The sequence below is a fragment of the Scyliorhinus torazame genome, chromosome 11 (assembly GCF_047496885.1).
Source record: "Scyliorhinus torazame isolate Kashiwa2021f chromosome 11, sScyTor2.1, whole genome shotgun sequence".
NCBI classification, from domain to species: domain Eukaryota; kingdom Metazoa; phylum Chordata; class Chondrichthyes; order Carcharhiniformes; family Scyliorhinidae; genus Scyliorhinus; species Scyliorhinus torazame.
In genome coordinates, this window is record NC_092717.1 from 173506623 (window position 1) to 173518995 (window position 12373).

General features: G+C 41.0%; 2 protein-coding genes across 8 annotated transcripts in view; one reads left to right on the forward strand and one right to left on the reverse strand.

The window, feature by feature from the left end:
- Positions 1 to 1327: 1327 nt before the first annotated feature.
- LOC140385649 (RNA-binding protein 12-like) lies at positions 1328 to 9600 on the reverse strand. Of its 7 annotated transcripts, XM_072468027.1 has the most exons (4): positions 9458 to 9600; positions 7552 to 7618; positions 4494 to 5677; positions 1328 to 3815 (listed from the first exon to the last, which is right to left on the reverse strand). In XM_072468027.1, the coding sequence occupies exons 3-4, from the start codon at positions 5647 to 5649 to the stop codon at positions 3442 to 3444; spliced, it is 1530 nt and encodes a 509-aa protein (XP_072324128.1). In that variant the 5' UTR covers positions 5650 to 5677; positions 7552 to 7618; positions 9458 to 9600; the 3' UTR covers positions 1328 to 3441. The 7 variants fall into 7 exon arrangements, with proteins under 7 accessions (XP_072324128.1, XP_072324121.1, XP_072324126.1 ...); XM_072468020.1 differs by having other exon boundaries at positions 1328 to 5677; XM_072468025.1 differs by having other exon boundaries at positions 1328 to 5677; positions 9475 to 9541.
- A 202-nt stretch (positions 9601 to 9802) lies between these two features.
- The window catches only part of tmem67 (transmembrane protein 67), a 439599-nt gene continuing 437028 nt past the window's right edge, over positions 9803 to 12373 (forward strand). Inside the window, exon 1 of the mRNA XM_072468028.1 lies at positions 9803 to 10023. Coding sequence (XP_072324129.1) covers positions 9828 to 10023 — 196 coding nt within the window. The 5' untranslated portion in view covers positions 9803 to 9827. The remainder of the gene's footprint in view (positions 10024 to 12373) is intronic.

Below are 12373 nucleotides of genomic sequence, written 5' to 3' on the forward strand. Positions count from 1 at the left end.
TGCTGCCAGTGGCACTATTGACTCCAGACCTCATTACAACTTTGGACAGAGTTGGAATTTCAGAGACAGGATCGGCGTGACTGCCCGGACTTAAATGCTGCATTGACCAACCAAGTATAATATCAAGCAGGTCTGGCAAAGATAAATTAATGTGATTGGTGGGTGGTGGGGGAATCTCACCAATAGCGGGAGTTGCACCTGGTACAAAGGAAGACAACCACTGGAGGCACAAATTATTTCAGTTCCAGACTTGACTGCAGGAGTTGCTCAAGTGACCGAGTGCCACTGACCTTCCCTCCATCTAAGTGAGGCTGTTCGCTGGAAATTGCAGGCACCATTTGTAATTCCACATAAACAGCAGGTGACCAAGATAACATCAGGTTTAGGATGATAAGCAGCATGTAAGTCACACCACGAAAGTGCCAGTCAAATGCATTCCCAAATAGAGAGCCTAGCCACATCTTGTTGGCATTCAACATTTTTACCACAGGAGCTCTCCAACATCCTTGTGGTCACCAATGTCCCGAAACTCAATGGAACAGCAACAACAAAAAATATCTGTATTTGTATGCAGGTCAGAGGCTCAGTATTCCGTAGTGAATGGGTCACCTTCCATCTCTCCAAAGCCTCTCCAACAATTGTAATGGTGCAAGCCAGAAATGTGATGAACACTAGCCTCTTGCCTGGATGGATACAGCTGCAACAGTACTCAAGACATAATTCAGGAGGAAATAATCTGCTTGCTCAAAATAGCAGATGCTGGAAATCTGAAATACAAACAAACAGAAAATACTGGATCAACTCAGCAAGTCTAACAGCATCTGTGAAGAGAAAAAGAGTTAACGTTTCGAATCTAAGTGATTCATTCTGCAGAAGAATAATTTAGATCTGAAATGTTAACTCTGCTTCTCATGCCAGAGATGCTGCTAGACCTGCTGAGTATATCCAGCATTTTCTGTTTTTAGTTCAACAATTACTTGCTAAGGGGGCGGCACAGTGGTGGTGGTTAGCACTGCTGCCTACGGCACTGAGAACCCAGGTTAGATTCCAGCCCCGGATCACTGTCTGTGTGGAGTTTGCACATTCTCACGTGTCTCCTTGGGTTTCACCCCAACCCAAACTTGTGCAGGTTAGGTAGATTGGCTACGCCAAATTGCCTCTTAATTGAAGAAAAATAATTGGGTACTCATTAAAAAAAACAATTACTTGCCAAGACACTGACCTATGTGCAGAGATTATATCGACATCACTGCCAAAATCAAGGACCTCCACCCCATAAAAGCATCTTGGGAACACAATCATCTCCAACCCAAAGTTACACATGATCTTGACTTGGACAGATACTTTTATTATTTATTTCTTGTTACCAAGCAAAAATATGAACACTTTACAGAACACTTGAGTATACATCACTGCAGCAACGTAAGGCAGCCCACCACAGTCTCAAGGGAAACTGGGGATGTGCAATACAGCATCAGATCCCAAAAAAGGTTCTCGTTTTAAATTACTGACTGCGAAGTTTGCTGGGAGAGGTTGATGGAATTTCCACCTCAAAAAAGTTCTTACGCCACTCATTCTTACTCTGCTTAGCAAACATATTGAAGTCTATGGAGAATTATGGATTTTTTTGTTGCCTTAATCTACGTTAAGATATATGGTTAAGCACTGCTGATTATTGTCACCACCTGATAAGACGAACCAATAGAAAAATAACCATCCGCCTTTCAATTCAAACAGTTATCTTTGAACTACCTTCACTGCATTGAAGCTAACAGTTGAGTTTACTGATCTTTCTCAAGAGTAAAAGGATAGTAATCACAGATGAAAATAGCATTAATTTTGAAATTGTTTTTTTTTTTACTGTTAAGTGTAATTTAAAAAAAAACAAAAAAAACTGCATTTGGAAGTCAAACTGCTGGTGCTGTTAAACAAAATCTATTTAGAATTGGATATTCTAGCCTAGCAAGGGAAACCATCTGTTAGCTCACTTCACACCTCTATAGTAGATTGGTACTATATAGTAGACAGATTAAACCAAATTTAGTCCAGCTCTCAAATTAGGTGCTTGAAGAACACCACGTATTCCCCAATCCCATCAAAAGTGTCAATTAACCTTCTATTTAAGGGTGACTTCGAAGTAAAAAGAAAAATTATACAGAATAAAATCACACACATCTTTAGTAATATCTTCACAATTTTTTTTTTTTTTTTTTTTTAAATGGCTTTTAAGTACATTCTCATACATGACAAACCATTTTCTATTACAAAGAAAAATGCTTACTGTGTAACAACATCTGAACCATCAAACAACACACAATGTTGGTTTTCCAGTAAACACAAACGCAAAAGATATTTTGAAAATGCAATTAAAAGTTAACAGGCTACAAATGCAAAAATCAAATTTTTTGTGGAATTCTTGACAAGGATTGAACTGGACAAATCGGGTACATTATCAAGAATGATTTGGATCACATATGCATTCAAATATTTATGTATGGAATTGGACTGTCACACGCCAAAATCTCAAGGCGTTTTGTAAATAATTTCCTATGTTTTTAACAAATGGGAATATGTTGCAACTTGGATTTTTCCTTGAACCATGAATACACTCATTCGAAGAGACAGAACAAAGTTCCACTCAAATCTCGGCATCAATTCAAAACCTGGAAAGTCACTTTAAGAAAATGTTCCTTTAGTGAACACTTACACAATGGGGGAATAAAATTATGAAATGCTTTTGGTAATTTAATCTCCGTGGTCTAATGCTTCTTCTAATTATTAGCTTGGTTGGGTTTTGCTTACTGGAATAATGCTACACTTCAAAGCCTATCGGAAACGTATATATACACGCTTCCATTGTGGAAATCATTATGTTCAGAGCAAAACTTGGTCAGCATAAGTCTCTCACATCACCTTTACTTGCCTTAAATAGAAATCGGTGTAAGTGGGGGGGGGGGAAGAGAAGGAAAATGGTTAAAAAGTTACACGATTATTATACAGGATATTGAGCAGTTTAAAAGATTTCACTCAATCATCCTTTTACAGTGAAAAATAAAATTGATGCAGAACTTCTGCATGCTGAAGTTCACTACTGAAGTTTACTTTCAACCATCTAGACTGTGACAGCATTTAACTTTCAAACCCCATCAAAATCAAGAAACTAAACAAAGTTAGAATGTAGTCTTGTAAACTACATCAATTGAGTCAAGACAAAATATAATATTTACCCAAAGCAGTAAACTAGAGCCAACTATTTTCTGGCAACACAGGACAAAAAACAATTTCAACAGGAATCGGGTTTGCCTGAAGAGTTACAAGCAACAACTCAATTAAGTTATTTATTCAGTTCAGTGGAACCAGTGGTCAGACAGCAACTGTCTTTTACTTCAGAGGACCCAATATTGGATTTGTTTAAAAACTAAAATGCAGGTTCCACTGTACTTATAGCAAGCTTAGTTTGACATTCCTTTTCCCAATTGGTTTCTCATTCAGTTCACGAACAGCAGCCATTGCTTCATCAATTGTTTCAAATGTAATTACCGCGTCACCTGCAGGTAACCCCTTCTCATTGTATCGTACAGTGACAGACTCTGGAATAACACGATAGCCATAGAAGAAGTCCAGTATTTCATCAACAGAGAATTTGAAAGGCAGATTGCAGGCTTTCACAACAGCCATGCCATTGGACATTCCCAAGTGACCTTGGTAGCCGGAATCAAATCGAGATCCAAATCCTCCTCCACTGTGGCTGCCAAAATTGCTGTTTCCAGTGTTAAACCCTCCATAAAGTCCTTCTTCTTGGCCATACCTGGGTCCTGGCATGGAGGACACAGAATCCATATTACCAGAAGATTCAAAGAAATACTTTTCTAATTCATGCATATCATGAGATGAGTGATCACCACCCCTATCATATGAACTGAAGTAATCACTCTCCTTTTGACCTTTTGTTCTGTCATGCACAGAACCGACACCAAGTTCAAGCACCTCTTCTGAAGCAACCAGCTTTAGCACAACTTCACGTCCGCCAAGCCTTTTACCACATAAGCGCTCAGCCCTTAGTACTTCATCTTCAGACTTGAACTTGACCAAAGCCTCCCCTAGTCCAAGGCCATTACTATCAACAAGTATTTGGACCCCATGATCTGCCACACTAAATTCTTCAAAGAATTTATAGATCTCGGATTTGGAGACATCAAATGGAAGGTTACGGACATAAATATACAATCTTGATGAGGAGTATGCTCCTTCTCTGGACTGATATCCTTTTTCTTCACTTCTGCTAGTAGATTTTTCCCTTGATCTTTGCTTAATATGGTAAACCAACTTTAACATGTCTTTTTTAGCAATAGGATACAGATAAATTGCCCGATGTGCAATGCATTTCTTATGGTATCTTAGAGCGTTATGATATTCAACAGCGTTTTTAAATTTCACAAAACCCTTCTTAACAATTTTACCATGGTCGTCATATACAAGAAAAATCTGGTCACCTGTTAAATTCATTTTGTCAAAGAAATTTCGTACATCTCTTTTTGAGGTGCCATAGGGGATATTTTTCAACTGCACCCAATAATCTTGATCATGAGGCGAACGGGATCGTGACCTGTGCCTTCGAGGTGATCTTGATCGAGTTCGAGAACGGAAATGTTTCTCTTCTCGAGGGGAACGACCTCTATTATCTCGATTTTGATCGTAACGCCTATCTTCTGTGAACAAACCCGTGCCCTCTGAAATCCATTCAAGCTTGGTGGCTCGATACACCTCCACAAATCTCTGTCCCATGTATTTCTTGTGACGCTTCAGTCCTTCAGCAGCATCCCAAGGAGTAGCAAACCGTACAAAACCCACTCCATTATTCAGACCCCGATGATCCGTTTTTAGATTAACTGCTTCAACTTGTAAACCGTGGAAGAATTCTCTTACTTGCAGCTCTCTTGCAGAATATGGCATGCCTTGCAAACGCAAGTAAACATCATCAGAATTAAAAGCTCCTTGTTCTCTCCTTTGAGTGGGGTAAACTGAATTGTCAAAAGGATCCATTGCCCCAGAGCCATTAAATTTATCCAAACTATCACTAATTGCTCTGGAAGACATTCCATATAAAGCAGACATGGAAGGTGTACCTGGAATGTTCTGTGGAGAAGATAAAGCCATTGCAGACATAGTACCACTCATCATAGGATCCACGCGAGAGCCATAGTTGTTCATATCAGAACTTCCAATATCACTGGGGTGAAATACATTCCTATTAATTCCATGTTGCATAGCTGCAACTAAGTTTTCAGCTAGGGTAGAAGATATGCTACCTAACCCACCCGTGCCAGAACTGCCGAATCCCGACCATTTATAACTGGATGTTTCTTCACCGGAGTGTGTGTATCTCTTACGACTCATCTCAATCGTACTCTGCATTTCATTTCTGCTACTTAATGTTAGCTTTGTTCTGTTCCCTTTAAGAAATTCACCCGATCTCAGCAAAGCAAGCCGTGCATCTTCATCTGTAGCAAATACAACGAATGCCTCTCCCAGTTCACCACCAATTATATGCACCCCTCCATCAGGAATGGTTAATCTAGAGAAGTAGTGACGAATATCCAAGGTCCCTGCAGAAGCTGGGAGCCCCTGCAAGCGGATGACCACAGCCATGCTGAGCTCTACCAACAGAAAAAGTTACCTGCAGGCAAGAAAGGCACACAGGATGACGTCAAATTATGTCAAAAAGGTTCTGGATACTGCATTAACTTCCAAATATAATATAAATAAGTCAGAAATGCTCATTTTTAGAATAAAACAGATTCTTCTTCCTTGGCACAAACTTTTTTTTTTAACATGGAGTTTTGCTTCAAAAATATAACCATCAAATCTCAAAGCTCTCAACTCATGAACCACCACCAAATGCACTGGACTTGCTTTTGAATACGACCTTCATGTCACAAGTTCTCCACAAGGTCTGATAAATGACTGAAATTGTATTTAAATGTGAAAAATTATATGAAGTATCTCAATTCAGCAGTCGTATTTCAGTGGAATGCAATTAAGTCCTAATGGCTTCATTTGCACCATCACTGCCACATCAAACCTACTGTCCACCCAAGTGCAGTTTACTACTACTACTACATTCTTCCTTCTCCAAACAAGGAATGAGGACCCAAGGTTTAAAATTCCACTGAAATTAGCCCAAAACAATCATGACCTTAATTTTCCAATTGAAACCTAGGCCCACCATGCAGAGTCCATCACATATTTTCTCCCATACTGTAGTGCCCAATCCTACCAATTAACTTCACACTAGTGGCAGGCAAAGCCTACTTCTGCATACACACAAAACAATCTCAAGCCAGTAACTGTAATAATGACAATCTTTATTATTGTCACAAGTAGGCTTACATTAACACCGCAATGAAGTTACTGTGAATTTTCCTCCCATCGAGAATTCCTCTACTCCATGAAACAAACACCATAATTGTAAAATCCATGACTATGCCATTTTCAAAATAATTTCAGGCATTAAGACATTCATTACTGCTATGACTCAGCAGCCCTTGTGAAACAAATCATTAGGTATGATGGATGGCTCTTTCAAGTAGAAATATCAGATACTGTAGACTGGATTCCAAGTAAATTTTGACAACACAATTTACATTTCACACACCCAGAATTATTTTTTGAATTATTCAAATTTTGATCCTTTTGAAGTAACTTTCCTGAGGTTTATTGTGACTTTAGATGATTATTAGCTCCAAAAGGAAACAAACGGAAAGTGACAATTTTGTGGTGTGAAATAGGCACATTTTTAAATTGACTCTAAATGGACCATGCAGACCTCCACCTGCTCAGATAACAGGTTTCTGATCTCAAAACTGTAGCTGTAAAATTAGCATGATGGGCAGGCAACATGTATCATTTGCACAGGTTTCTAGAATAAAGATGACAAAGAACTGGCAGAGCTTAATTGTTTTCAATTGCATCTGTATCCCATTACTTTTTTTGCCTCGCAACAAAAAAATTCATTTGAATTATTCCCATGGATTGGATTGAACAGCAGTAAACAGCAACTCAGCAATTTCACAAATCTAAAAATCATATTCACCAAAATTTATTGGCAATATATGTCACCCATTTTCAAATCAACAGAAAGATTCTCAAAAATGCTACTCAAGACAAAGTTAAATTCTAGTTCTGCACTCGATATCAAGATAATTGGTGCAGGAGAAATTGCCTAAATAAATTTGGAAAACAAATTGCATATTTTTTAATTATTGCCTATGCGAAGAAACTGCATTAAAATATGCATTTTTTTTGCACAGAAAATGCAAGTGCTCTAGAGATGGGTATGCACAATAACAGGTTCCTACCCATACACCATCACTGGCAAATCTATAAGTTTAAAAAAACTTTCCATTCTGGCTCAGCAATCACTTTTCACAACATTTGCATTAAAAAAACTCAAGTGCCATTGGAGGGGGTTACAGGACAATAATAAAGCTAATGCTTTTGTTTATCCCAATTGAGAGATTTTCAGTTATCTATCATCTATACGCCACTTACCAGTAAAAAGGAATATCTTTTTAAGTTGAAGATCCTCCGACAAGGTTGTTAAAATCAACTCTATAGACTGCAAAAAAAATTCAACAAAGTCAAACCTGTAACAAGCACAATTAGAACCAAGATAATGTTGGGATTATCAAGCTAAGAATTTCAATCAGCTGATGTCAAACACATTTTAATACTTGATGTGTTTACTCATTCCACACCAAAACTACATTTCCAAATCAATTTAAAAATCTGGATTAATTAACAGATAATCTTATGTTGTTTCGTATGTTTTTGCAAAACTTTATGTGCATCCTGCATTGGATTTTGTTTGTCACGTGTACCGGGGTACAGTGAAAAGTATTTTTCTGCGAGCAGCTCAACAGATCATTAAGTACATGAAAATAAAATATATGATAGGGCAACACAAGGTACACAATGTAACTACATAAACACCAGCATCAGCTGAAGCATACAGGGGTGTAGTGTTGATGAGGTCAGTCCATAAGAGGGTCATTTAGGAGTCTGGTAACAGGGAAGAGCTGTTTTTGAGTCTGTGCGTGTTCTGAGACTTTTGCATCTCCTGCCCGATGGAAGAAGTTGGAAGAGTGAATAAGCCAGATGGGAGGAGTCTTTGATTATGCTGCCCGCTTTCTCCAGGCAGCGTGAAGTGTAGATGGAGTCAATGGATGGGAGGCAGGTTCATGAGATGGACTGGGCTGTGTTCATCTTAGTTGAAACCAATGATTTTATACCTATACGCTTTCCCTTATAGAATTTAAAAAAAAATCTTCCACCCACGGGAGACCCCAGTTTCACCAAATTGTTTTGGGGGACAACAGAATTTAGCAAAATGCAGTCACAGGTGTTGATAAACATTTTCAGAAATGTTAAACCCACTGCTCGTCCAGATATGATGAAAATTCAATTGAGAGAAAACTCAAAGGTGACAAGAAACTGAACACAAGGAAAAATCGGATAGAATATTAAATGATTTTTAAACAACATACAATTAAGTAGGGCCTTTAAATATGGCAAATCATTCCCCAAGGCGATTAACAGCAAGTTAACAAGATATTAAAGGCAAAAGAAATTGCCAAATACTCGCTCAAACATTTACGCTTTTAAAAAGTCGCGGAGGCGGCGGTATCCAGGGCTGAACATCCGCTTGATGAAAAAAAAAGTAAAGCAGAAACCATTCAACTGCAATTTTAACTCAAAAATCCTGTTCTCTAGTCAGACGGTTCACACTTCTTCGGCCATCGGAGGTTAACAATGATCGAAATCAATTTGCAATGGCGCCTCTTCTTTACTCTTATTTGCCGACGGAAACCGCAAAAACCACATTAGCAGTTTGGGTGATAGCGCTCATTATAAAAATCAACTACCTCACTGTTCAAACACAGCGTTGCCTAATAAATGAATCTGACTCAACTGTCCCTCGTGTAAAATAAATAAAATTGCCCTCTTGATTTTTTTTTGTCCCCCAAAAAGGATTTTACTTGCTTAAATGTAGATCAGGCTGGCCGAGTTAACGGTGAAGAATTCAAAGTCCAAACTCCGCTCCAAAGGGATCTATAAGAATCAGTGTTTGAAAATGGAGCTGCAACCCCCTCCCCCTCACACAGCACCGGGGGGCGGACGGAGATTATCGGCCTGCGACTAAAAGTACCCCCCCTCCCCTCCCCTCCCCTCCCCCCCACTTCCAAACCGTGCGGCCTCCACCACGAGGAGGCCAGCCTCCCATCTAATGGAGGAAAGGCGGCGGCGGCGGCGGCGGCGGCGGCGGCACCTCCCCCCCCCCCCCCCCGGAGGAGGGGGACCGAGCTCCTCAGCCGACTAAAACCGCTGCTTCGCCCGCCCCATGGAGAGCGAGCGAGGGAAGCAGCGCTCAAGGGAAGACAGAAGCCAGAGTCCATACCCGACCGGCCGACTGACCCCTTTCTTCCCTCCCTCTGCTCCTTCCTCGCTCTCCTTCTTTCTCCTTCGCCCTCCGTCACCGACACGATGTCGCTTCCGCAGCGTCCGGGGGGGGGGGGGCGGAGAGGTCCCGTCAGCTCTGTACTTATATTTATATAATAAATCGGATTATCGCCGGAGCTTTGTACGTCTTTAAAATAATTTTAGCATTGGTGTTGATGTTTCATTACCGGGTTTTGATCCGGGGGGGGGGGGGGGGGTTGCGGTTTATATTACAAATAAAAGGGGGGGGTTACGGTGAGGCGCGAAGCTGACAGGACCTGGCGGCCGCCCCGGTGCACTGTGGGAGAGCGGGACGGTTGGCTGCCGCCATGGCGGTAACGAAGCTGCAGTTCCGCGGGAACCCGCTGGCGCTGCTGCTGCCAATGGTGCTGCTGTCGCTCGGCCACAGCCTCATTAACTCCGTGCCTTTCCAAACCGTGCAGGGCTGCACAAAGAAACAGTATTTCGATATTTCTCGAATGATATGCAGGCCCTGCGGGGCCAAGCAGCAGAAAAGTAAAGATGGTGGGTAAAAGTTTTCGGTTTGCGTAGGGGTGCCCAGTGCCAGATACAGAAATCAAATCGAGCTTGCAGTTTGTTTTATTACTCATGTTGGATATATATGTAATGAATATATATTAATAGGAGCATTCACAGAAGGTTTACGACCCAGAAAGAGGCTACTTTTGAATCCCTGCAGTGCAGAAGGAGGCCATTCGTCCCATCGAGCCTGCACCAACCCTCTGAAAGAACACCCTACCTGGGCCCACTCAACACCCTATCCCCGTAACCCCACCTGACTTGCACATCTTTGGACTTTGGGAGGAAACTGGAGCACCTGGAGGAAACCCACAGGGCGAACGTGCAAACTCCACACTGACAATCACCTAAGGCCGTAATCGAACCTGGGTCCCTGGTGCTGTAAGGCAGCTGTCACTGTGCCACCTGTGTTTAATAAGGACACAGGGAGTCCACACTGAGTAAAATAAGAAGCAATGTTTTATTTACACAAACAATATGTACACTACCTGGGAGATCACTACCAGGTTCTGATTCTGGTCCGTGCCTTATTGGCCGACATTTTATACATTGGTTAATGAGATACCCTGCCCCTAGCTTGTGAATTCGTACTCTGCAAGGAGCATGGGGAAGACAAACTTTCCCACATCATAGGTCCTGTGTGGGATATTACAGTCTGCATGTCTTTGTTGACCAAAAAACGAGCCACCAACCTAGCCGCATTTTGCAGCATTTGGTCGGTAGCTGTGCAGGTTATGGCACTTGAAATTTAAACCCAGACACTTTGTAATGAGCTTGATTATTTATGCCTCTATTATCTTTTCAGACAGTGAGTTCTAGAACTTAACAATCCTCTGGGTGAAAAAGAAAATCCTCATCTCCACTCTGATACTTGTACAAATCACTAAATCTATGCCTATCCCCCCACCACCACTGACCTCTCTACAAAGGTGATGCGACCATCAATTCACACGAGACGATTAGTAGAAGTGAACAGTGTTTTTAATAAGCTAGATCTGTGCCTGCCTGCGACTGCTCTGTACTGAGTGCCGCCTACAGGTTGCAGATCTATATACCACCCCCGAGGGCATCAACATAATACAATACAATACAGTGGTGAATTGTAGCAGCAATACGTTCACCACATAAGGTAAATGGGCCCTTTCCTTCCACTCTACCCAGACCCCTCACAATTTTGTGCCTCTCAATCAAATTTTCCTATCGCCTTCTCTTCCAAGAAGAACCGTAGGTAAATGAATTAACAATGCAAGTAGTTGTAAACGGAAACTATATGATTGTGATTACAAAGAATATGGGGGGGGAATGCAGGAGTTGGATGATCAGCCATGATTATAATGCAGGCTTGAAGGGCTGAACGGCCTCCTATTTTCTATGTTTCTATGATTACAGTGACATGGCTGTAGGGTGATCAAGGCTGGGAGCTAAATATCTAAGGGTATTCAATATTTAGGAAGAACTGGCAAAAAGGAGGTGTGTTGGTAGTCAAGAATGAAATCAGTTCAATCGTGAGACTATTCTTGTCTCAGAACACCTAGATGTAGAAGCAAAGCAGAAAATGCTGGAAAAACCTAGCAGGTCTGACAGCATATGTGGAGAGAGAAACAGAGTTAACATTTCAAGTCTGTACGACTCTTCATAAGATTGAGATTCAGTCTGGGTGGAGCTAAGGGCAGAGAACATTAACGGGAGTTGTCCATCAGCCTCCAAACAGTAGTGGTGAGGTAAGGAATGGCATTAAACAGGGAATTAGAGATGCATGTAACAAGGGTGCTACAGTAATCATGGGTGACTTCAATCTATATATAGACTGGGCAAACCACATTAGCAATAATACAGTGGTGGATGAATTCCAGGAGTGTGTACAGGAGTGTTTCTTTTGGGACTAATATATTGAGGAATCAACTACGGAACAGGCTATCCTACATTTGGTATTGTGCAATGAGAAGGGATCCTTTAGGGAAGTGTGATCATAACATGTAGAATTCTTCATTGGGATAGAAAGTGAAGTAGTCTAATCTGAAACTAAGGTCCTAAATTGAAACAAAGGAAACTGCAAAGGTACGAGGGGTGAGTTTGCTGCAAGAGATTGGGTAGCTTCATTGAAAGGCATGATGGTGGATAGTCAATGGCTAATATTTAAGGGATGAATGCATGCATTGCAACTGTTATATATTCCTTCCTGGCACAGAAACACAACAGAAAAAGCAACCCAACTATGGTTAACAAAATAAATTAAGGCTAGTATTAGATCCAAATAGGAGTCATTTAAAATTGCTACTAAACGTAGCAAGCTGAGGATTGGGAGCAATTTGGAATTCAGCAAAGGAGGACCAAG